Genomic DNA, 26278 nt, shown 5'->3' with positions numbered 1-26278 from the left:
AAGGACACAAGGAGATGATGGAGCCACCTAATACCAGGAACCCACCAGAGAGATGTCCCCGTCCTCTGTATTCCCGGGATTCCACACAGGAAGGTCACACCATCCCTCACCATCATCAGGTAGATGAGGAACAATCACTGATAGTATCATTAGGATCTGTACATTATCTGCATTGTTACCATTGATGTCATTTTTATTATATATTCAGAGTGGAAACCTGAGAGATCCTAAAGTTGAGGTTAACAAAGAGATAAAAGAGGAGGAGGATGAGGATGGGGGGATGGAGGAGTCAGAGCTTCTAAGAGAACACAAAGATCTGTACCAGGACACCATGGTGGAGTCATCCAGCTACAGGAACCCACCAGAGAGATGTCCCCGTCCTCTGTATTCCCAGGATTCCACACAGGAAGGTCACACCATCCCTCACCATCATCAGGTAGATGATGACAATTATTGGTAGTTGTGATTTATACACAGCATGTTTGTTACAATGAATGTTTTATTATATCTTTCAGAGTGGAATCCTCGGGGATGATAATATTGATGTTAAAGAAGAGTATAAAGAGGAGGATGAGGAGTATGGAGTGATGGAGGAGTTTTCAGAAGGACACAAGGATATGATGGAGCCACCTAATACCAGGAACCCACCAGAGAGATGTCCCCGTCCTCTGTATTCCCGGGATTCCACACAGGAAGGTCACACCATCCCTCAGTATTGCAAGGTCGGTGGAATGGAGTATCTAGAACTCGGACTGATGAAGACAATTTGTGGATTTTTTAATGTGAGTTTATAAATTACAGATGATATTTTCTCTCATTTCCTTGATTTAGAGTGGAGATCCAATCGATATAGAATTTGAGGTGAAAGCAGAAGAAGAAGAGGCGTATGTGAGGGATGATCAGCAGTCTATGGAGGAGGATGGAATAACGGGGACATTTATAGAGGAGGACACTCCTACAGAGATCAGCACAGGTGGGTCATGAACACTAAATCCATTCCTCCACCCATACTGCTCACTGATTGGTCCAGAGTAGGGCGGGGACTGGGTGATATCAGCCTGTAATCCCCTGGTCACTTTCCTGAGCTGTGTTCCCCATCCTGTATTCCTGGATTTCTCTTGGATAATCTTCCTTCTCTGTGCTGCAGACACAATTTATGTATCTAGACTGGATTTATGGAGGTTCTGGGGTTCAGCTGGCAGAAAAATGTTGATTTTCACCATAGACGTTGCTTGACTTGGCATTTGGGTCTTGGACCTTCTTTCCCATGCCCTGGTCTTGCAAAATCTCTGACAGAGCAATTCTTCCAGTCTTTTGACCCAGACAACTGACCCTTGCCCTTATGTCCCTTTTTCTGTTGCAGATTTGCACACTAACACACGGACATCCCACCACTTAGGACCCACTGCTGCTGCAAACAGCATCCAGCCAGACTCCCTGCCCACGTTTCCTCCCATGGCACCCCCAAGGGGGCAAAAAGGCCAGGCTTCCAGGGAGAGCCATGGTGCCAGGGGGGACACTGGGCCACACCTTGGCCATGATGCAAGGGGAGCTACTGGGGCCCAGGGGTCCATTAGGGCTAGGGTGGACCAGAGGTCTGACTGTGGTGTGAAGGGGTCACAAACTGGTGGCAGAAGGGGCCAGTCTTCCTTCAGAAAAAAGACGGAAGCTAAGTTGAGGACCTCACCTGGGGCTGCTGTATCCCCTTTGAGCCCAGGAGAAGGGACATCAAGGGGAGGCAGAAGGTCCCAGGCCCAGGCCCAGGCCCAATCCCAGCCCAATTTTCCACCCTTCTCCCATGATGAGATCTGGGCCATGGTGGCTGCTTATGTAGAACGGGCTGAATGCATCTCGGGGCCCAGGTCCTACCGCAGCGGTAAGGCAGCAAAGGACCGTCTGTGGAAGGAAATCACGGTGGCCGTAAATGCAGTGGGCAGGATGGTACGCCGGTACCCCAAGAATGTGAAGAAGCATATGCGTGATCTGAGGTGGAATTTAAAGGAGAAGCTGACTCTGTGGGCTCGGCAGGGACATGTTACAAGGCATGGGGTGGACCCTGACCATCTGCAGGACCTGTCTCAGGCAGAACGGGCACTTCTGCCAATCATTGGTCTCAACACGATTTTTGGGGTGACGGCTCATGAAGATACTGATGACTGGCAGAGTGGTAAGTACACCACACATGTCCATATTGTGTCTTCAAAGTTGTGTTATCTTTTTAACATTTACCATTTGTTGTTCATTTTGTCTTGTGTTGTAGCCAATCCCGAGGCAGGGGCAGCCCCAGCCAGCCCATCAGAGGACAAGCCAGATCACACATACGCTGATGAAGAGATGTTCCCTCCTGGTAAGCACTCATTGGGAATGCCCCCCCCCCGTAATGTTGAACAGACTGCTAGAACATCAATCATCTCACATGTCAATGTCCTATTCACAGCACAACATCAGCAGGAGGAGGAGGAGGAGGAGGAGGAGCGGCTCCCCCCACTGCAGCCAGGAATGGAGGAAGATCTGGGTATGTATTAATGTGCTTGTCTACAACAATCATAATCACTCAGGATGAGCCAATGAGCATCCTCTTAGGAATGCAGAACAAACCAATGCTAAACTCTGTGTGAACACAAATATATCTCCACAACACGCTGGATTTCTTTGGGGTTCCTCACTGTATTGCACTCAAACCCCTAGAGAAATCAGTGTGGAAAACTGTTACCACACAGAAATGTGTCTAATCCCTGCCAAATGTCCTGGGACCAGTTTCCCTGAACCATGAAAAGCAGGTAACCCCACAAAACCAAATGGGGGAACTAACTGATGAGGGCAATAAAGTTCCAAACATCACTAACTAGCTGACACCTCCTGAGCGTTCCAAATTAGACTCGTCCTTGTAACTTCACAACTTCTCCCAGACACAAAAACATTCCATGCATGTAAACACATACATGTAATCTGACCAACGTCACCATGCTCAACTCTGACAGTCCCAGAATATCCAATGTGTTTGGTGTTTAGTGACATCATATATCATGCCTGCTCAATATACAGGAAATGATCCACTACAGGGACCCATCACCTCCCAATCGTGCCGCTCACCTTCAGGTTTGAGCCACACAAAGGGAAGGTCAAACACACTTTGGTCACCACTATGGGTGGCAGAACTGGCAACATTCCTCCACTTCACTTGGAATCAGTAAGTCTCATTTTAAGGTCTCCAGGCAAATCCTTGTTAAAAATAAAGCCCAAAAGAGCTCATGATTGTTTACATTTCCATTCAATGAGTTTATTGGCCCCTTAAGGATGCTGATTTCCAGAGTAGTGTTTAACCACTTGTCACCTGCACTGTAGCTGTCATTTGGCTACAGTCTGGGGAGGGCGTCATACAACATCCTCCCAGAACACGCCCTCCCATAGGCCCCTGGGGGTGCACACCCAGCCATCTCAGGGGTCGCTGTGTCCTACGGACACAGCTGATCACATGATGTGGTAAAAGGCCAATCACAGCGGCCTTTTACCACGTGATCACGGCAGATCACCGGTAAATGCAGTTGCCGGTTATCAGCTGCACTTTCCTCATGCTGTCACAGTGGGAGTAAAGTACTGCAGATAACCGACAATTGGCAGAGAACAGATCAGCACCGATCACCAGCTCACTGATGATCATTGACCTGATGATCAGAGCCCAGCAGTGCTGCCAGTCAGTGCCCATCATTGGTGCAGATCAGTGCTGCCTATCAGTGCCCATCAGTGCTGCCTATCCATGCCACCTCATCGACACACATCAGTGAAGGAGAAAAATTACCTGTTTGAAAAAGAGAAACAAAGACAAAAACTTTTTAATTTCAAATTTTTAGCTCTTTTTTTGTTTATAGTACAAAAAACAAACCACCCATCAGAGATTAAATACCACCAGAAGCAACCACTATTTGTGTGAATAAAATGATAACAATGTCATATGGGTACAGTGTTGCATGACCACAATTGTCATTCAAAGTGTGACAGCGCTGAAAGGTGAAAATTGTCCGGGCAGGAAGGGGGTCTAAGTGCCGGATAGGCAAGTGGTTATAAAAGCCGTGCTGACCCTGCTGGCAGTAATATCTAGTGGGCCGCTCTCCTGACTTGTTTCATCATGTGATCTGGGACTTCAGCATAGTAAAACTTGAGGTCAACATCAAGAAATGTAGCTACTCACCCAATTGTCAAGTTCCAAGTGACGGCGACCATTCTCCTATTGCTCCAAATGTAGAGGCCAAATCAAATACATACCAAGACTGAGTATTCTTGGGGCCATTTTCCCGAAGCCCAAAAACCCAGCCAGGTCCCAAATAATATAACACAATTTAATTTTCCTGATTCCAGGAAAAGAGTCAAATCATTTTACAGTGCCCCTCCCCCCAAAAAAACTGGAACCTAACTAATGCTTTGGGCCTCTCATGTAAACTTGGGGCCGATAATTAGACTGCTTTGTTTTGGCACATCACATGACTAGCAGGAAGATCTATTCCTTTGTCAGAGTTATCCACCGAGAATCTCAGGATTGAAGCACCTAAAGCCCAAAAGGCATCATAAAGACTAATCTATAGTTCATTGACAAATACACTATATTGCCAACACTGCTGGGATGACTTCCTTTCCACACACATGAACTTCAATGACATCCCAGTCTTAGTCCGTAGGGTTCAATATTGAGTAGTCCCGCCCTTTGTAGCTCAGCTTCCAATCATCTGGAAAGGCTGTTTAATGTTTTCAGATACAAGATCAAGTAACTCTGAGACTGCCACATGAGTTCATTATTTTCTTTTTCACATTGAGTTTGCAGGAGACCTGCGGTTTAAATTGATTAAAGGAGTTTTGGATGCATTGCTCTTGGTCTCTTCAGATCAACAGTTATATCAACAATTCTTTTGGGTGCATTTACATGCGTTTGGCTTTGGAAATATTTTGGGGAACATTTATATTTGATTCAACCCATTTTTTTCCCTGGGTGACCCTTCTATAACCTATTGAATCCTTTTTGGAATGTTGCCTTAATGACAAATGTTATATATTTTGCTTTAATGTTTGAAGCCCATGGTCAAAATGGGTGCAGTAGCCTATGGGCATAATGGAGCCATCCTAACATCTGCCTCTTTGTTTGGCAGGAAAGGTGGCCCCTCATTCTTGTGGCCCCTGCTCCTGAGCCTTACCATGGCTCTTTCTACTCCCTATCAGTCTCCTGGGCTGTGGCTGCCAGTGTCCTATTTGTCTGGATAAACTTGGGTGAAGAACATACCAATGAGCAATCCCTCAAACCTTGGTCACAAATGTCACATCATACATGCAGCCTGTGACGGAAGCGTAGGCAGGACAGAACACACATGGAGGATGATAAACACACAACGTTTTATTGAAGTAAGAGAGACACTCAATCAGGGTAACAAGGGTAGCGGGTGGGTACTAAAAAAGGGGGGAGGAGTCCAAACAGTGATAATCCAGCCCACGATAGGGCAATTCAGGTAGCGATAATCCGAGCATTCAGTGGGGCAGGCCAGGTAGCTACAATAATCCAGGCACACAAGAGGGGCAGTTCAGGCAAGTATTAATCCGGGCACACAAGAGGGGCAGTTCAGGCAAGTATTAATCCGGGCACACAAGAGGGGCAGTTCACACAAGTATTAATCCGGGTGCACAATAGGGGCAGTTCAGGCAAGTATTAATCCAGGCACACAATAGGGGCAGTTCAGGCAAGTATTAATCCGGGTGCACAATAGGGGCAGTTCACACAAGTATTAATCCGGGTGCACAATAGGGGCAGTTCAGGCAAGTATTAATCCAGGCACACAATAGGGGCAGTTCAGGCAAGTATTAATCCGGGTGCACAATAGGGGCAGTTCAGGCAAGTATTAATCCGGGAGCACAAGAGAGGCAGTTCACACAAGTATTAATCCGGGTGCACAATGGGGCAGTTCACACAAGTATTAATCCGGGTGCACAATGGGGCAGTTCACACAAGTATTAATCCGGGTGCACAATGGGGCAGTTCAGGCAAGTATTAATCCGGGTGCACAATAGGGGCAGTTCACACAAGTATTAATCAGGGTACACAATAGGGGCAGTTCAGGCAAGTATTAATCTGGGTGCACAGCGGGGCCGTTCAGGTAAGTATTACTCCGGGTGCACAATAGGGGCAGTTCACACAAGTATTAATCCGGATACACAATAGGGGCAGTTCAGGCAAGTATTAATCCGGGTACACAATAGGGGCCATTCAAGCAAGCAATAGTTCAGGTATTCAATGGGGCAGTCCAGGCAAGGGGCATAGGGGTGTTTCACAGGGCAGTCTGGGCAAGGATAATATGGGAATTCAATGGGGTAGTCCAGGCAAGGGGAAATATGGGAATACAATGGGGCAGTCCAGGCAAGGGAAATATGGGCATACAATGGGGCAGTCCAGGCAAGGGAAATATGGGCGTACAATGGGGCAGTCCAGACAGGGGTGATATGGGTACACCATAAGACAGTCTGGGCAAGGACAAAGGGGTGCACAATAAGGATAGTTCCACACTCTGCCACATGCGGCTTGTAGGGGCATTCATGGCAGGTAGTTTTCAGGGGCATCCAGCAAACAATGTGCAGGAACACTCACGGTTCAGGGACCCTAACAGTGGTCAGATTTCCAGGGACAGCAGCGAACAGTAGACAGGGACCCTCGCAGCAATCAGCAGCAGGGTCAGCTTTCCAGGGACAACCAGTGATCAGCAGACAGGGTCAGCTTTCCAGGATCAACAGCGAGGGTCTTGGCTGTGGGGTCTGGCCTCAGCTCAGACCTCACACAGCACTTCTCTCAAGAGCAGGGGACCAACAGCTCATGGGTCTTCAGAGGGTTGTGTGTCTTGGCCGCAGCTTCAAGACTACACAGGCAATATAGGACCACAAGTCCCAGCAGTGCACAAAGCAAAGCACAGTTCAATGCATCTCCTAGTTAGGGCTCGGCCAGGAGGGGCTCTGATATCCTCTCTCTAGCTCTCTCCTTTTTCAAGAGATCGCATGGCCCTTTCAATTGTCCAAGCCCCAAACTCCCAGTGAGAACTGGTCGGGCCTTTCACAGCCACAAAAGACCATGCTGTCTGCACTCCCTGCTGAGATCAATCCCATTTCCCACCTCCTGCGGGGCACAATAACTCCAAATTGTAGACAAAGCAGACAAGCTAACTGTTTGGCCACAAACAAAACACAAAAATAAATAGAATATTTCTGCTGTCCGTCACACAGCCTAACTAGTATCTGTTACTAATCATCATCTTGAACTATATTTGCAGATCATCTTTTGCCCCTGGAGGCCCCAGCTGTTGGAGTGGGAGAAGAATCTGCATCTGATGTTGGGGTACGGGAACTGCTGTAATGGGGTGGGGATGTACAAATGCATGTTACATGTGTATTTGGGAAATGTCATGCATTTTTTTTTGTTTTGTGGTGCAGGGAAGTTCAGGCACTCCAAACTTGTGTGAAATGCCGTCACCTCCACCTGAGTTGCGTGAACATCCGGTAAGAGATGGTACAGATGTTCTCCCTAATGAGTCACCCATTTAGAGTATAACTCCGTTCCTGGCTGGGCAGGACTTGGCAACGTGATGTGTAACTTACTTTTTTTGGATCATTGCTTAGTCAGGAGCTGGAGGGAGTGATGTGCATGTGACAAATCAGCAGGAAGGTATCAGTCTGGGTAAAGATGCCAAACCATTCATTTCAGTCAAATGTTCATCCAGTGTAATTTGTCAGGGAAAGGCATTCACCAATACCTGGTCCTAGGGGTGGGACAAGAACATGAGCTAGTGTTTGGTGCAGGGGCGGACTGAAACTCATGGGGCCCCGGGTCAATAGGGGATCATGGGGCCCCTGTGTGCTTGCTCACCCTCAAACCACACCCAAAAAAGCCTATGAAAGGTACCAGGGACATTTCATGGGGCCCCCTACTGACCCCGGCAGTGCCCGAGTTCCCCAATGGTCAGTCCTCCCCTGGTTTGGTGTCAAACGAGCCCCCTGTCATGCTGTGTGTTAAACACGCTTTCTTTTTTTTGTTTGTTTCTCCTTGCAGCCAACATTGGATCCAGCTGGTTCAGCACCCCGTCCACCTGGACCCAGCCCCCTTCGCAAGCTTGGGGAAAGGCTGTCGTTCAACATGGAGAGATTATGGGAGCAAAGGAGGCTTTCTAATGCATCCAGTAATATAGAAAGGTTACTGGGGCTCCAACATGAAACCATGCTTGGACTTGTCACCGCGGTCAGGGATCAGACTACAGCATTGCAGGACCTTAGTCATGATATCCGGGCCTTATGTCAAGCAGGGGCTGAACAAAATGCACCTTCAGCCAGAGGCTCCCAACCCCTGTGCAGTAGTAGTTTGGGGCCAATGCCAAGGTTGCCACAGAGTTCCCCTGTAGAAAGTGCCGGGGAATCAGCAGGGGAACAAGCATTGGAGGTGCCGAATCTGGAACTACCCACTCTGGAGCAGCCCCCTCAAGAAACCCCACCCGAAGACCAGTATGACTCCTTCCCCATGGGTCCCTCTTCTACACCTTCCTCACACTCCACTTTGCCCCTTGACCACACCCCCACTTTCACACCCCCTCCCCTTGTTTCTACATGCTCCTCCTCTCAATCCCGTTTCCACCCTTACCTTCCACGTCCTCAGCCCTCAAATGCCCCTCCCCACATTCTCCCTGTCTTCCATTCCCCCCATTCAACCTCTCCCCCAGCACTCCCACCCCACCACTCTTTCCCAGCCCCTCCACACACTGTACCCCCCCAACCCTCACACCCACCCCCTCTGCAGCAGCAGCCTCCTCCTCCCCATTAATTTTGTATTTTTTTTGTAATAAACATTTTTTGGAAAGTATCAGAACGTGTCTTTCAAATTGTCAACAATGCATTTGGGGTAATAATGGTGGCTTGGTCATGTAGGGAATCCAACACAGGCGCTTTTCTGAGTATGGCTACCAATAATTCCAAATAGCGAACACTAAAAAAGCAGCACTTCAGGAAGAAAACTAAAAGGTGACCCTTCCAGAGGCATTGGTGGTGAGACTCTTTGGCCTTTCTGCTGCTTTCACCTGGTGGTCTGTCCTGCAAATAGTTTTAGCTGTTCCCCATCACACAAGTTCTCTGGCACATGTAGCAGTTGGCCATTATCTGCTAACCATTTGGCTGCCCCAAGGGAGCTTAGAATTCTCAGTGGACTCTGTGGGCAAGGCCAACGTTCCCCAATATGGGAACACACAATATTGCAGCTTGTTCTCTAAGTGTCGGCTAGCTTTTGTCTTTTTGGGGTGCTGATTTTGGCCAAGACTCCTGCATGGAACACTCACCCCCCCCAGAGACTGACACTGCTGTCCAAATATGTTCCCTGTGCTACTTCATTGACACACACTATACAAGAAGTGTGTAATATCCAGGACACCAGGCGTGACACCAGGACACAACTTACAGTAAGCCTGCCAAGAAATGCTAGAGACACAGAAAAGTTGGGAGAATAAGAAGAAGGCCTTCTGTTGTTTGGACTATCATTATGCTGGACTAACTGGACCCAGACTAAGTTTGCTTTACACCCTGTGTAACATCTTGCCCCGAGATTGGTTGGGGAGCATAGGATCTTTAGCTGCCTGATTCTAGACGTGTGTGCCTATGGAATTTATGTGCCCAGTGGACACTTGTTCCTCACTTCATTCCCTCCCCACCTCTTGTTGCCAAAACACTGACATGTGAATGAGCAACAAGTTGGATCCAAGTGGTATGTGTGGAGCAGATAGACAATTTGCCCATTAGGGCCCCTTCTTTTCTGGGGGACATTGCATGTAACTGGTCTCATCCATAACTGATAGTCCTTCCAAGAGCAGCTTTCAAGTCATGTGACTTCTGTGGAATGCCAATCCCAACTAGAGATGAGGTGATGGGAGACATCTTGACAGAGTTGGATCACAAGATCCCCCCACACATTGTCTACTTGGCTGCACCCCCCTTTTGGCAGTCTTCACAACTCCACTCCACCAAGCTATGTAGAAGTCCCTGGATGGAATGAAGAGCTACTCCAAACGTGAACAATGTAACGTGAATGGAGTGTTCTGTGTAAACTGTTGCAGCATTTCACAAGAGGAAGCAAACCAAGATTGGGGGTAGCTGCAGACAGCAAGCAGACAACTTCAATCTTTATGTATCCCAGCTTAGGATTGAAGGAGCTGGTTTACCTCTCGGAAACATGCAATCCTATCTGCTACAGTCCTAAAGCTGGACTTGCCAGAAAACACTTCGTTTGGACATTACCAGAAATTCCAGGTAAGCAAGATTGTCCAGTGCAGCTGGAGCTAGCAGAGTCCTGCAATGCTTTAGGGACATGCAGATCAGCTCCAACTGCAATGAAGAAGATTGCCGACCTGCAAAGGCTGAAGAAGGCCACAACACAGGGCACTGTCCAAGAGAAATAGAACATTTATTACCAACAATCAATAGAAAACTATAAAACATCATAAAAATTGTAACTAAACTAAAATTGCTGCCTGAAATAGGCTCCAAGGCTGGGCTGGTCCTCGTCTGGTTCCACCTCCAGGGCTTGCTCCAGGGCCTGGATCCAGCGGCACATCCAGCCCAGGAGGCCACGAATGTCAGGATCGGGGAACAATGTAGAAAAAGCCAAACAAAATGTATTATCTGTAATAAAAAAGGAGGCAGACTTGCTTCACACAACAACAGCATGCAATGCTTGTCTACCTTTGTCCATTATCCTGAAAGCACTCTATGCTGTTGTCACCTCATAATTGGAACACAGAACTTACATTTCTTGCCTGGATGATATCATGGCCCAAGGAGTGAGCTTGGAATCCTTAGTCCTAGATTACCCGCTTCCCACCCTCAATGTACTGTGGTCAGGCGGCAGCTACAGGCAAAGCAATGTACTTGTACGTCACTCTGGCTGTACTAACACAGGAGGAACACCGCGCACCCGAGCCGGAACACAGCACTCCCCTCCCCCGACTGCTGTGTCTGGCGGATACAGGGGAATGAAGATCCCAGTGATTGTGACCCTGTGATCATGTGATCTCTAGGTGATCCCAATGTTATGTTCCCAACAGTTATTATGAATCAATCTCATTCATAACAGCTCTGCTTCTCCTCCTAGAGAGCTGTGATTGGACCACAGCTGTCACATGATACATGGGGCCAATCACAGCACCCTGTACCATGTGACCAGCTCCAGCCAATCACAGATCACTATCTTGAGCTGTCAAAAATCTAACTCACTGATGACAGTTGATGAATGAGTTCAGTTCTGACAGCAAGCTTTGCATTGCAGGAGAAATGACCATTATTTCTACAGCAAAGAAAAGTGTAAAAAAAAAATCCCTGATCTCCCCCCTCCCCCCACAGTAGTACAATGGTTACTATGGTAACATCCTACTATTCTGATACAAGTATTAAAAAAAAAAGTTAAATATATTGAGAATTTTGTTTTAAAATTTTTTTAAAGGTTTTTTTTAACTACTTGCCAACCACTTACCCGCATTTTGTGGGCGAGCAGCAGCTCTTGGCAAAGTGGCGTAATCTGCATCACTTCCTGTTTTGGGGTGTCAACATGCCTGCGCCCCCCAATACCCCCCCGGTCGGTCCAGGGAGAGAAGAGAGAACACGGCACCGAGTAAAAGCACCACTACATTGTACACACACGTTAGATTAGCACATTTAACCCTTTGATTGCCCCGTCACCCAGCCAGTGCCATTAGTACAGTGTCAGTATATAGAATGTTTCACTGATCTCTGTATTCCTGCCACTAGTGACATCAGATAGTGTCAGGGTCAGTAAGCCCCTCCCAGCCAGGGTCAGCTGGCGTTAGATTGGCTGCACACTGTCGCACTCACGCTATAGGTCGCTGATCACCGCCATTACTAGTATAGTGTTTGTATGGATCAATATATTGATCATGAACAGAACTATACTAGTGCCGGCTTTGTATAGTGTCCCCAATACTCAGTGTTAGCCGGATCGGCCCGGTCACTGCCAGCACTAGTGTTCAGCCCCTCCACTGTTCTTCACAGAAGATTTGTACCAATTGTGGGCCAAGGCAATTTATACACCACAATACATGGCCGCCCCCCAAATTCAGCTCTTGTCACACAATTCACATGGAACTCTATCACCGTTTATGAAATTAAAACATTTTTGGGCCGAAACCCCAACATGGATATTACAGAAAAGAATGAATTGCAGTCATATTGGTCCGCAGACCCGATTCATCGTATGTCCGTGTTCTCTGCTGGTACATATATGTCCAACATGGACCAGCAATGTACTGGAACGTCGCTGGACTTGGAGTGGTTATACCGGGAGGATGCTTGCAGCTACAGGCATCATTCTAGTGCTGGTTTATTAGCTGGTGGGCGGCTTTCATGTAAAAGTAATCCTAGTGGCCAATTAGCTGCAGAATTGTGTTTACGAGCAGCGAGATGGGACATCATTTTACATGATTTCCTATAGCAGCAAATCTGATGAGATGAATGAAGTGGGTGTAAAGTGGAAGCAGTGGATGTGCAGGGAGCAGCATCTTGAGCACCAAGCACTTTATGTTGTGGATGGATTTGCACACGGTTCAGTTTCCTTCATTTATTGATAAACCCCATAAGACCAATGAAGTGGGTGTAAAGTGGAAGCAGTGGATGTGCAGAGAATAGGATTTGGAGCCCCGAGCTCTTTATCTCTGAATGTCTCCACATATTTGTAGTGTATTTGTGATGATTTCTGTGCACACACAATAGGACAGCGCTGTGACACATAATGCTCTTCTAGATGACAGGGAATCCTTCCCTTTGTTACAGCAGCAGTCCGCTAGAAGGTTTTTGTAGGTTTGGAGTTGTTACAGATAGCGCGGGTTTTATCCATTTATAGTGATGACATCATTGCCCAAATCTGGGGGTCACCAGCCATTTCCACCCTTTACTCCCAGCTGGGGGGCTTTGTATCCATATACCAGATGTTCTACAGGACTAAATCTGCAATCAATGTTACTGCAAAATCAAAGGGGCCAAAACCCCTCCCCCGAGCAGTCATATATTTCTGTCCCCCTTGGTGGGAGTGGAGGTGACCCCTCTATAAGGATCTACAGTCCATACACACCCAGCACAAGGCCGGGGTCACACTACCAGACGCTTCTCGGGCTGCAGTTCCTCTGAGCTCCACAAGGTGGGGATCTCACTTCTACCCAGACAGGAAGTCTCTATGGAAGACAGACAGGAAGTGATGTCAGACAGGAAGTGATGTCAGGTACAGACAGGAAGTTCCATGAATAAGGAAGTAGAGAGGAGACATTCCTGGATCTGGCATCAGAGGAGGTAATACGTAGATGAACCCCTTCAGGGGGAGGAGTTGATGATAATATATTTGCTCCCAAAGCTGGCCTACATGGTTCAGTTTTATCGTTCAGCCAGCGGGATGACCATAAAAACTGAAGCGATTCCCCCATCGACACATTGGAGGTGGATGGGGGAATCCTCCCCACTGCACTCTTGTATTCTGACAATGGGGGGACTCCTCCGCTCTCAGAATACACGGATCAGCACTGAAGCTATTGGCTGCAGCCGCTGGGGGAGTGGCTTTTATCCGGCAGTGGCCACACATGGATGGAAATGTGAGCGATCCCTGCTGAACCAGCTGAATTTCCATGGATCTATGGTCACCTTCAGTGACTTCCTCCCCTCCCCCTCATCTCCTTCATGATGGAAGTCATGCTGAGATCATCTCCCATTGGCTGAGCAATATTCTCATTTGTCTCTCAGCTCCTTCTTGCTATTCCTCGTCCTGCCTGTTGTTTCCTTGGATTGATTTTCTGTGTAGTGACCCCGGCTTGGTCTCTTGGATGCGCTCGTCTGTTGCTTGCCCTGACCTTTCTCCTGATTCCTGGACCTCCTCCTCATCTCTCCTCCATATCCTCTTACACAGCTTTTCTCCACACCTGCAGTGACCCTGGGGGGAGGAAACTTGGCACCAGCACGCCGCCAAATCCATCCCCACCATTAGGGGCTCTGGAGACAATTGTCTGCTATTTACACTCCGTTCCCCCGCACGTCACCTGATCATATGACAGCTTACTTCCACAGATTCCGGACAGATTTCTGGATGGTAAAGGTCAAAGGTCACTCAGTTGAGGAGAGGTAGGACGCACCCAGGAACAAAGATTTGGTTTGCATGGGAGCCTCATATAGCGGACCCCTCAAATGTCCCTCCATCCAGAGTCTATATGTCCTATGACATCACACTGACCTCACAGCTCCTCCCCCCAATGTCCCTCCATCCAGAGTCAGAGAATCCTATGACATCACACTGACCTCACAGCTCCTCCTCCCAATGTCCCTCCATCCAGAGTCAGAGAATCCTATGACATCACACTGACCTCACAGCTCCTCCTCCCAATGTTCCTCCATCCAGAGTCAGAGAATCCTATGACATCACACTGACCTCACAGCTCCTCCTCCCAATGTCCCTCCATCCAGAGTCAGAGAATCCTATGACATCACACTGACCTCACAGCTCCTCCCCCCAATGTCCCTCCATCCAGAGTCAGAGAATCCTATGACATCACACTGACCTCACAGCTCCTCCTCCCAATGTCCCTCCATCTGGCTTTTTCCCTGATGCTCTTAGGATGTGGGGCCCCTTGGTATCCTCACATGTAAAGTGGGACTGTTGGTCCTGCGTTGTATGTAATGACATCAGAATGCTGCAACAAGCCTATACCCTGCGTAGTGTGGGGGTCCTGTGGGGGGAATTATACCTCAGCCTGAAGTGGGGCTTTAATAAAATGGGGACCTGAATGGAGAGGTGAGGAGGATTCTGGGAATATCATTTGATGTGACTATTTGTGTTCAGATGTAGAGTTTTCCTCCTGTGAAGTCTGGAGATCATATGACATCACATTGCCTCCACCTCCCTCCCTGATAGAAGAGAGAAAGAAGAAGAAGATTCTAGAAGTCACCAGAGAGATCACTGAGCTGCTGACAGGAGAGGTGAGCGGTGCCGGGAATTCTGGGACATTCTCCAGTAACAGACAAGGGATGTGTCTGGATGGTGACTGTATCATTGTGTGTGTCAGGTTCCTATAAGGTGTCAGGGTGTCACTGTCTATTTCTCCATGGAGGAGTGGGAGTATTTAGAAGGACACAAGGATCTCTACAAGGACGTCATGATGGACAATCAGCCGCCCCTCACATCACCGGGTAAGAGGAGACTTTATTGTAAAGGAGAGAGCAGTACGGAGGATCCACCTAGATCCCCCATCATCTGATAAACACATAGAAACAATGGATTCAGTCAGTGTGTGTGTTTCCTACAGATGGATCCAGTCATGGGAACCCACCAGAGAGATGTCCCCGTCCTCTGGGTTCCCGGGATTCCACACAGGAAGGTCACACCATCCCTCACCATCATCAGGTAGATGAGGAACAATCACTGATAGCATCATTAGGATCTGTACATTATCTGCATTGTTACCATTGATGTCATTTTATTATATATTCAGAGTGGAAACCTGAGAGATCCTAAAGTTGAGGTTAAAGAAGAGATAAAAGAGGAGGAGGATGAGGATGGGGGGATGGAGGAGTCAGAGCTTCTAGAAGAACACAAAGATCTGTACCAGGACACCATGGTGGAGTCATCCAGCTACAGGAACCCACCAGAGAGATGTCCCCGTCCTCTGTATTCCCGGGATTCCACACAGGAAGGTCACACCATCCCTCACCATCATCAGGTAGATGATGACAATTATTGGTAGTTGTGATTTATACACAGCATGTTTGTTACAATGAATGTTTTATTATATATTCAGAGTGGAATCCTCGGGGATGAGAATATTGATGTTAAAGAAGAGTATAAAGAGGAGGATGAGGAGTATGGAGTGATGGAGGAGTTTTCAGAAGGACACAAGGATATGATGGAGCCACCTAATACCAGGAACCCACCAGAGAGATGTCCCCGTCCTCTGTATTCCCGGGATTCCACACAGGAAGGTCACACCATCCCTCACTATTACAAGGTTGGTGGGATGGAGCATCTAGTACATAAACTTGTGGAGACAATGTGTGTATTTTGTGTGTGATGTCACAATCATAAATCTTACATTTTACAGATGATATTTTCTCTCATTTCCTTGGTTTAGAGTGGAGATCCAATCGATATAGAATTTGAGGTGAAAGCAGAAGAAGAAGAGGCGTATGTGAGGGATGATCAGCAGTCTATGGAGGAGGATGGAATAACGGGGACATTTATAGAGGAGGACACTCCTACAGAGATCAGCACAGGTGGGTCATGAACACTAAATCCATTCCTCCACCCATACTGCTCACTGATTGGTCCAGAGTAGGGCAGGGACTGGGTGATATCAGCCTGTAATCCCCTGGTCACTTTCCTGAGCTGTGTTCCCCGTCCTGTATTCCTGGATTTCTCTCTGATAATCTTCCTTCTCTGTGCTGCAGACACAATTTATGTATCTAGACTGGATTTATGGAGGTTCTGGGGTTCAGCTGGCAGCAAAATGTTGATTTTTCCTATAAGCATTGCATAATGTAGGCACCCAGGACATGTGACTGGGGTCTCCTGCCTTGTGCCTGACTCTTCCAGGGGACCTTCTCTGTTATCTGCTGGATGTGCCGGGTGGAGGGATATGTCTGTAGTGTCTCAGACCCAAGTCACTGAGTGCAGTCTCAGGAGATGGGAAGCAGCGGTGTGCGACCTACATAGTTACATAGTTAGTCTGGCTGAAAAAAGACATCCATCTAGTTGTACCATTAAAAATAAAAGTTATAATCCGACACCCACAGCTGATCCACCAGAAGGCAAAAACCCAGCAAAGCACGATCCGATCTCCTCCTGCAGGGGAAAAAATTCCTTCCTGACCCCCTGAGAGGCAATCGGATATTCCCTGGATCAACTTTCCCTATAAATGTTATATCCAGTTATATTCTGTGTATCCAAGAAAGAATCCAGGACTTTCCTACAGCAACCCCCCTTATGTATTATACATGGAGATCATATCCCCCTTATGTATTATACATGGTGATCATATCCCCCCTTATGTATTATACATGGAGATCATATCCCCCCTTATGTATTATACATGGAGATCATATCCCCCCTTATGTATTATACATGGAGACCATATCACCCCTTATGTATTATACATGGAGATCATATCCCCCTTATGTATTATACATGGAGATCATATCCCCCCTTATGTATTATACATGGAGATCATATCCCCCCTTATGTATTATACATGGAGATCATATCCCCCCCCTTATGTATTATACATGGAGATCATATCCCCCCTTGTGTATTATACAGGGATATCATATCCCCCCTTATGTATTATACATGGAGATCACATCCCCCTTATGTATTATACATGGTGATCATATCCCCCCTTATGTATTATACATGGAGATCATATCCCCCCTTATGTATTATACATGGAGATCATATCCCCCCCTTATGTATTATACATGGAGATCATATCCCCCCTTATGTATTATACATGGAGATCATATCCCCCCTTATGTATTATACATGGAGATCATATCCCCCTTATGTATTATACATGGAGATCATATCCCCCCTTATGTATTATACATGGAGATCATATCCCCCCTTATGTATTATACATGGAGATCATATCCCCCCCTTATGTATTATACATGGAGATCATATCCCCCCCTTATGTATTATACATGGAGATCATATCCCCCGTATGTATTATACATGGAGATCATATCCCCCCCCTTATGTATTATACATGGAGATCATATCCCCCCCCTTATGTATTATACATGGAGATCATATCCCCCCTTATGTATTATACATGGAGATCATATCCCCCCTTATGTATTATACATGGAGATAATATCCCCCCTTATGTATTATACATGGAGATCATATCCCCCCTTATGTATTATACATGGAGATCATATCCCCCTTATGTATTATACATGGAGATCATATCCCCCCTTATGTATTATACATGGAGATCATATCCCCCCTTATGTATTATACATGGAGATCATATCCCCCTTATGTATTATACATGGAGATCATATCCCCCCCTTATGAATTATACATGGAGATCATATCCCCCCTTATGTATTATACATGGAGATCATATCCCCCCTTATGTATTATACATGGAGATCATATCCCCCCCTTATGTATTATACACGGAGATCATATCCCCCCTTATGTATTATACATGGAGATCATATCCCCCCCTTATGTATTATACATGGAGATCATATCCCCCTTATGTATTATACATGGAGATCATATCCCCCCTTATGTATTATACATGGAGATCATACCCCCCCTTATGTATTATACATGGAGATCATATCCCCCCCTTATGTATTATACATGGAGATCATATCCCCCCTTATGTATTATACATGGAGATCATATCCCCCCCTTATGTATTATACATGGAGATCATATCCCCCCCTTATGTATTATACATGGAGATCATATCCCCCCTTAATCTCCTCTTCTCAGTAGAGAATACATTCAGTTCCTCTAATCTTTCCTCATAGCTGATCTCCTCCATGCCTCGTATCAGTTTGGTTGCCCTTCTCTGCACTTTCTCCAGTTCCCCAATGTTCTTTTTGTGAATTGGAGCCCAAAACTGAAGTGCATATTCCAGATGAGGTATTAGTAATGATTTGTACCGGGGGGGGGAGGGGGGGGTGATATCTCTGTCTCTGGAGTCTTTTCCTCTCCTAATACAAGAGAGGATTTTGCTCGCTTTAGAACCCGCAGCTTTGCATTGCTGCCATTGTTAAGCTTGTGATCTACTAGAACACCCAGATCCTTCACCATTGACCCCCCCAGATCCTTCTCCACCATTGATACCCCAGATTCTTCTCCACTACTGACCCCCCCCAAATCCTTCTCCACTACTGACCCCCCCCAGATCCTTCTCCACAATTGCATCCCAGATTCTTCTCCACCATTGACCCCCCCAGATCCTTCTCCACTATTGACCCTGCAGATCCTTCTCCACCATTGAGCCCCCAGTTGTACCCCCTAGTATGTATGATGCATTTTCTTAGCCCCCAATTGCAGAACCTTACATTTATCACCATTAGCCCTCATTGGCCCCATAGTCCCCCAATTACACAGAGCATTGAGGTCGGCTTGTAAGTTGGAGACATCCTGTAAGGACGTTATTCCCCGGCACAGCTTGGTGTCATCTGCAAAGACTGGAATGGGATTTATAATCTCACACCCCATATTGTTTATATATATATTAATAAGTAAGGGTCCCAACACTGAACCCTGGGGTACCCCACTAATAACACTGACCCTTGGGGTACCCCACTAATAACACTGAACCTTGGGGTCCCCCACTAGTAACACTGAACCTTGGGGTACCCCACTAATAATACTGAACCTTGGGGTACCCCACTAATAATACTGAACCTTGGGGTTCCCCACTAATAACACTGAACCTTGGGGTACCCCACTAATAATACTGAACCTTGGGGTACCCCACTAATAACACTGAACCTTGGGGTCCCCCACTAGTAACACTGAACCTTGGGGTACCCCACTAATAATACTGAACCTTGGGGTTCCCCACTAATAACACTGAACCTTGGGGTACCCCACTAATAACACTGAACCCTGGGGTACCCCACTAACACTGAACCTTGGGGTACCCCACTAATAACACTGAACCTTGGGCTACACCACTGACACCCCCAGACCATTCAGAGTATGAATCATTAACCACTACTCTCTGAATATGATCTTTCAGCCAGTTTACATACTCCTGACCCCTGCACTATATACTCTATGTTGTACATTACATACTCCTGACCCCTGCACTATATACTCTGTGTTGTACATTACATACTCCTGACCCCTGCACTATATACTCTGTGTTGTACATTACATACTCCTAACCCCTGCACTCTATACTCTATGTTGTACATTACATACCCCTGACCCCTGCACTATATACTCCATGTTGTACATTACATACTCCTGACCCCTGCACTATATACTCTATGTTGTACATTACATACTCCTGACCCCTGCACTATATACTCTATGTTGTACATTACATAGTCCTGACTTCTGCTCCCCCCTCCCCCCACTGCTATATATACACATAATATGGATTCTCTTTTGTTCCCCCCATTTCCTCCCAGCTGGACATTTTATATCGGATGATGTGATTGGAGCACAGACTTTTACATGGTGATAATAATGTGATAACATCCTCCAACTTTGGACCCTTAAACAGAAAGTGATAATGAGGGAGGAGTCAATACCCCAATGATGGTGGTCTTCAGGATCAGTCCAGTCTTCATCTTGGTTGTTCTCTCCCCATCCTCACTCTCTGACCTCTGGTGGGGCTCAGCCCCGCTGTTCTTCATGACTAAATCATGGAGTAAATAAGGAAGTGCAGTACTTCTTGTGTTGGGAAGATGGCGATGAGTGATAGAGGGGGTGGGGACCCTTGTCCTATAATCCCCTCATCACTGTCCCTCCTATAAAAGACAGTTCTGGTTGTTTCCTCATTCTCTGACTAAGGTCCATGAATAAAGAAATGACCTGGCAGGAGATCAGAGGAGCCATTTCCTAGTTCCCTTGAGGGTGGAATTGTAAGCTCCTCAGAGACCAAGCTGCCTGATGTGGGCGGAGTCCTGGTTTGGGGGAACCAATCAGCTCCTGTCTAGTAATCCTCTTTGTCTTTGTATTTTAGTCCATGGCCGGGAGATGAGGAAAACCTCCGAGGATTGTCTCACTTTGTCTCCAGACTGGAAAGTAGAAGATGAGGACATCACACAGTATAGTCCAGGAGAAAACCCGGCTCCCTCCAATGTCCATCCGGCACCACCCAGTGTAGATGGACTGTGCGGGACCGGGCCGGCCTTCCAACAGGGAAGAGCTTCTCCTGTACTGAGTGCGGGAAAGGTTTCCATTATAAATCCCAACTTAATAGGCATAAAAGATGTCACACGGGGGAGAAGCCGTATTCCTGTCCAGAGTGTGGGAAATGTTTTTCACATAAGTGCCATCTTGACATACATCAGAGAACTCACACGGGGGAGAAGCCATATTCCTGCCCTGAGTGCGGGAAATGTTTTTCACAGAAGTCCAGTCTTTACAAACATCAGAGATCTCACACAGGAGAGAAGTTCTATTCCTGTCCTGAGTGCGGGAAATGTTTTTCACATAAGTCACATCTTGACACACATCAGAGATCGCACACAGGGGAGAAACCGTATTCCTGTTCTGAGTGCACAAAATGTTTTTCACAGACGTCCAGTCTCTACAAACATCAGATATCTCACATGGGGGAGAAGCCATATTCCTGTCCTGAGTGCGGGAAACATTTTGCACTGAAGTACCAACTTTACACACATCAGAGAATGCACACGGGGGAGAAACCGTATTCCTGTCCTGTGTGTGGGAAATGTTTTTCATGGAAGTTCCATCTTTCCAGGCATCAGAGATCTCACACGGGGGAGAAGCCGTATTCCCGTCCTGAGTGTGGGAAACATTTTGCACAGAAGTACCAACTTTACACACATCAGAGAATGCACACAGGGGAGAAGCCGTATTCTTGTCCTGAGTGCGGGAAATGTTTTTCTGTGAAGTGCCATCTTTCCAAGCATCAAAGATCTCACATGGGGGAGAAGCCATATTCCTGTCCTGAGTACGGGAAATGTTTTGCACCACAAACAGATCTTGTCACACATGAAAGGTCTCACACGGGTGAGAAGCCGTATTCCTGTCCTGAATGCGGGAAATGTTTTTCAGAGAAGTCCCATCTTTCCATACATCAGAGATCTCACATGGGGGAGAAGCCGTATTCTTGTCATGAGTGCGGAAAATGTTTTTCCACAGAAGTCCCATCTTTCCATACATCAGAGATCTCACATGGGGGAGAAACCGTATTCCTGTCCTGAGTGTGGAAAATGTTTTTCACAGAACTCCTAGCTTTACAAACATCAGAGATTGCACACGGGAGAAGCTGCTTTCTACTGCTTAGTGAGGGAAATGTTCCTCACTGAAGTCCTGTCTTCCTGTACATCAGGGATCCCACACAACCCTGGAGGTGTATTAGTGCCTTGAGTGCGGGAAATGTCTTCTAGATGAATGTTGCTGGACATCCCAGCTCTCGTGGGGAAGAAGCACACCCTGATATACACCTCAGATATACTCCATGGCTGATCATCATGGAAAGAACAGTTCATAAGGAGATCAGAGGTCCCCAAAGACATGGATGAAGTGTGGGACCGGGTTGGCCATTGATGGTAGAAGAAGAATAAAAATGGAGTCCTGCCCTGTGATTGGCTGAGTACATTTGTGGTGGGAGAATTCACAAACACTTGGAGGTCTATTATTCATACTTTGTGGACAAATGTTCCAAGCACTCATTAGGCCCACAGTTGGAGGTGAGGACAATACTTGCATAGTGGGGGATCACTGAAGAGGTGGGTGGTAATAAAATGTCCCAATTCTAGAAGAGTGACTGATGGTGTACACATGGAAGCAATGGAATTGTGTGTATACCGGGAATGAAGGAGTGATTGGTGAATGCACATATTGGGACTTTCCCGTGTCTTTCTCCATACATGTTTCTTGTATGTTTCCCGTGATACAAAAGTCTGTGTATATGATCGGCACATGATGGTCTGTCTATGACAAACGTTTCATTGATCTGATCATTTCCATGGTGATTGTGGACACATTGGCCCTGATTTACTAAGACGTGAGTCTACCAGCAGACTCTGACCATTCAGGCAGACTCAGTTAAATCAATGAGGACCTGTCAGTCTGCTGAGCGGCGTCTAGCAATCTCATTGATGAACGTCTACTTTATTATTAGTAAATGTGGAATCACGTCTGGCACATTTTTAGGTGCAATACCAGATATGTTCGCTAGATGGCGCACAAGCGCGGGCTTTGTACCATTGGAGCTTTCCTGTTGGCATAAGACAGTGGTTCTCAACCTGTGGGCCGTGACCCCTTTGGGGGTCGAACAACACTTTCACAGGGGTCGCCTAAGACCATCGGAAAACACATATTTCCGATGGCCTTAGGAACCGAGACACCGCTCCTCTATCCGTCTCCAGGTGTGGGCGGGATGACATGCCGTCCCTGTCATCTGGACACACCCCTGGGATCAATCCTCACCGGTGATTGGCCACCGGAACTGTAGCTCAGGAGAGGCACACAGGCGGCCAATCACTGGCGAGGAGGTGGAGCTTGGAGAGGAGGAGCCGAGCGGCACCGCGAAGATCGAGCGAGTGAAGAGGAGGAGAGCGGCCGGAGAAGGAAGACATCTGACCGGTAAGTGTCTGTACCATGGGAGAGGGAGGGAGCGAGCGAGCCCAGGCTGGAGCAGGGGTCGGCAAGGTAAGTATCATTGGTGTCAGTGGGAGGAATAGTGCCCAATCATTAGTGTCACTAATATGGGGCACTATTCCTCCCCCCACTGACACCAACGATGGGGCACTATTCCTCCCCCCACTGACACCAACGATGGGGCACGATTCCTCCCCCCACTGACACCAATGATGGGGCACTATTCCTCCCACTGACACCAATGATGGGGCACGATTCCTCCCACTGACACCAATGATGGGACACTATTCCCCCCACTGACACCAATGATGGGGCACTATTCCTCCCTTCACTGATACCAATGATGGGGCACTATTCCTCCCACTGACACCAACGATGGGGCACTATTGCTCCTCCTGATACCAACGATGGGGCACTATTCCTCCCACTGACACCAACGATGGGGCACTATTCCTCCCACTGACACCAACGATGGGGCACTATTCCTCCCCCCACTGATACCAATGATGGGGCACTATTCCTCCCACTGACACCATAGGCACTCTCTGAATTGGTACTCTCACACCAAGGACATTCCATTATTCAGCAATGATTAGATTAACTTTTTTTTAGCACCATTTACCAGTTTACATCATCATTAATGGGCAGCACAGTGGCTTAATGGTTAGCACATCTGCCTTGCAGTAAATGGGTCATGGGTTCAATTCCTGACCATGGCACCTCCTGCATGGAATTTGCATGTTCTCCCTGCGCTTGCATGGGTTTCCTCTGAGTATTCCAGTTTCCTCCCACACTCCAAAGACATGCTGGTAGGTGTATTGATTCCTCTCCAAATTGGCCCTAGTGTATGAATGTGAGTTAGGGACCTTAGATTGTACACCCCTTGAGGGTTAGGGACAGATGTGAATGTACAATATATGTGTAGAGCACATTGACAGCACTGTATGTTCTGTCTTGGCATCGGTTGTACTTGTGGTGAGATTCGTTTAGACCCGGTCTGTAAGAATGTGTGCAGCAAGTTGAATGATCGCCTTCACAGATAGTTTACTCAATGAATACAACTTCAGAGGTGTCTTCCAATGCTTCTTTATGCTTCCAGGTAGCAAAGGTATGAACATAAAGGTGTTTTCATAGGTCCATTTCCAGTGATGTCACACAGCTTTCTCACTTTACAGTGTCTTCATAACCACTAAACAAAAGGGGCGTTACAACAGGAAATGGAGGGAGGAAGCAACCAACTAGTCAGAAACAGCAGGGGTGTGTGTTTTAACATGTAATAACAACTGCTAAACAGTAAAGCTGGGTGGCAGCACACTGTAAGAGTACCTAAAATAAATAAATGATTGCACTTTTTGGATTTTCCATGCGTTGATGATTGATAACATGCATTTATAGCGCTGCACTATTACTGTAACATATTTCTATTCTGGGACTGTTGCCAATACCCTGAGTGCTAGCTGCTACCTTCATATCTATACCTAGATTTATATTCATCTTGTGTAATACCATTTTAGTAGTCTATATAATTTGACCAGAGCTCGCTGTTTCATTATTTGTAAACAATGTAACTATTCTACATTGCAGCTCAAACTCTGTCTCCTCCAGTGGCTGAGTGGTTAGAACTCAGAACTTACAGCACTTGGATCATGGGATCTAATCCCAGTCATGGCTGCATCTCAGTTTGCATGCTTTCTCTGCACGGGTGTGTTTCTGCCAACACTCCAAAGACATGCTGTTAGGTTAATTGGGCCTAGTATATGTAAAAAATCGGTCGTTCAATCAGACGACGTTACCACCAACAGCAAAAAAATCATTTGATTTTCGTCCCGTCTGCGGCCGGCATTTTTACTTCTGTCCCTTGCAGAGAGCTCTGCTATTATATTTTACATGAAAAGTATTGCGGTTTCCACATTGTATCCATTTCGGATAAAGATGTTTTTATTCGGATACAAATAGATACATTGTTGCAACCGCAAGACTTTTCATGTAAAATATAATAGAGGACTGGAATTCTTCTTCTTCCCAACCTTACCAATAGAAAAAATGTGTCAAAACCCCGATTAAACGGCCAACCAATTAAACCACTAACGGTGCAAAGATTGGCCGATTTTTTTTTTCGGATGATTTTCGACCCATCTATGGCCTGCATTAGATTGTAAGCTCCTTGACATTTGTGAATACTCAAAATATGGAGATCAATTTCCAGGGTTCTGTCAGTGCCAGGAATATAGATCAATTAATTACGATTTTGGCTACTGACTAGAAAGTGGAAAGGGAGTGAATCTTACCTGCGTCCTGTTCTTCTGACAAGTTTGAAATTTTAAATTTTCCTTCTGTTTATATTTCATTACAACTTTATCTTCTCTAAGGCTGCGTTCACACTAGCTTTGTCAGCAGGCATCAGACAGGCATTTGGGAAGCGTTTTTATGCTTCTCAATCGCCTATGAAAATTCTGCACATGGCAGCACACAGTGTTGTTCACACTGAAGCGTTAGCATTGCGTCATGGCAAAACTGGTGCCTCATGTCGAGTCAGGAGGAGTTGAAGCCTCGCATTCAAGTCTATGGTGCCGCTCCTCAAATGCCTGGCAGACGTTTGTGGTGTGGTTGTGAGGCGTTTTCGGAGCGTCAATACCATTTAACTTTATTACAGGCATTTGTGGTGCAGTTTTAATGCTTGGTAAATGCTTATCACATGCCTCAAAACCGCACATAGGGCGTTTGGGGAGCATTTGTGGAGCATTAAAACTGCTTCCCAAACACCTGTCCAATGCCATGTGGGCGTATGGCAAGAGTTAGAAATAAAGTCACGTGTGAAAGAGCCCTTAAATCTCTCTCCTTATACAACTTGTCCCCTCCCCCGTCTTCACCTGTTCCCTCCCCCGCCCTCCTGTCATCACC

The 26278-nt window shown here is 46.7% G+C and overlaps 2 protein-coding genes across 2 annotated transcripts in view; one reads left to right on the top strand and one right to left on the bottom strand.

Annotated features, from left to right (window-relative positions):
- The first annotated feature begins 731 nt into the window (after positions 1-731).
- Positions 732-8872, top strand: LOC149460707 (uncharacterized). The gene is made up of 8 exons (XM_089679219.1): positions 732-782; positions 832-973; positions 1364-2167; positions 2261-2347; positions 2438-2515; positions 7296-7360; positions 7456-7521; positions 8072-8872. Exons 1-8 carry the CDS (start codon positions 732-734, stop codon positions 8831-8833), a joined length of 2055 nt encoding a protein of 684 aa, XP_089535345.1. The 3' UTR covers positions 8834-8872.
- Positions 8873-10513: 1641 nt separating this feature from the next.
- LOC149460706 (uncharacterized) overlaps positions 10514-26278 on the bottom strand; it is a 52782-nt gene continuing 37017 nt past the window's right edge. The window contains exon 4 of the mRNA XM_089679218.1: positions 10514-10677. Within this exon, the coding sequence (XP_089535344.1) occupies positions 10514-10677 (164 nt within the window). The remainder of the gene's footprint in view (positions 10678-26278) is intronic.

Source organism: Staurois parvus, unplaced genomic scaffold (assembly GCF_062004578.1).
Source record: "Staurois parvus isolate SC_StPar_1 unplaced genomic scaffold, SC_StPar_1.0 ptg000221l, whole genome shotgun sequence".
NCBI lineage: Eukaryota > Metazoa > Chordata > Amphibia > Anura > Ranidae > Staurois > Staurois parvus.
Note: the sequence above shows the minus strand (reverse complement) of the source record. Positions and strands in the feature narration are given on the sequence as shown.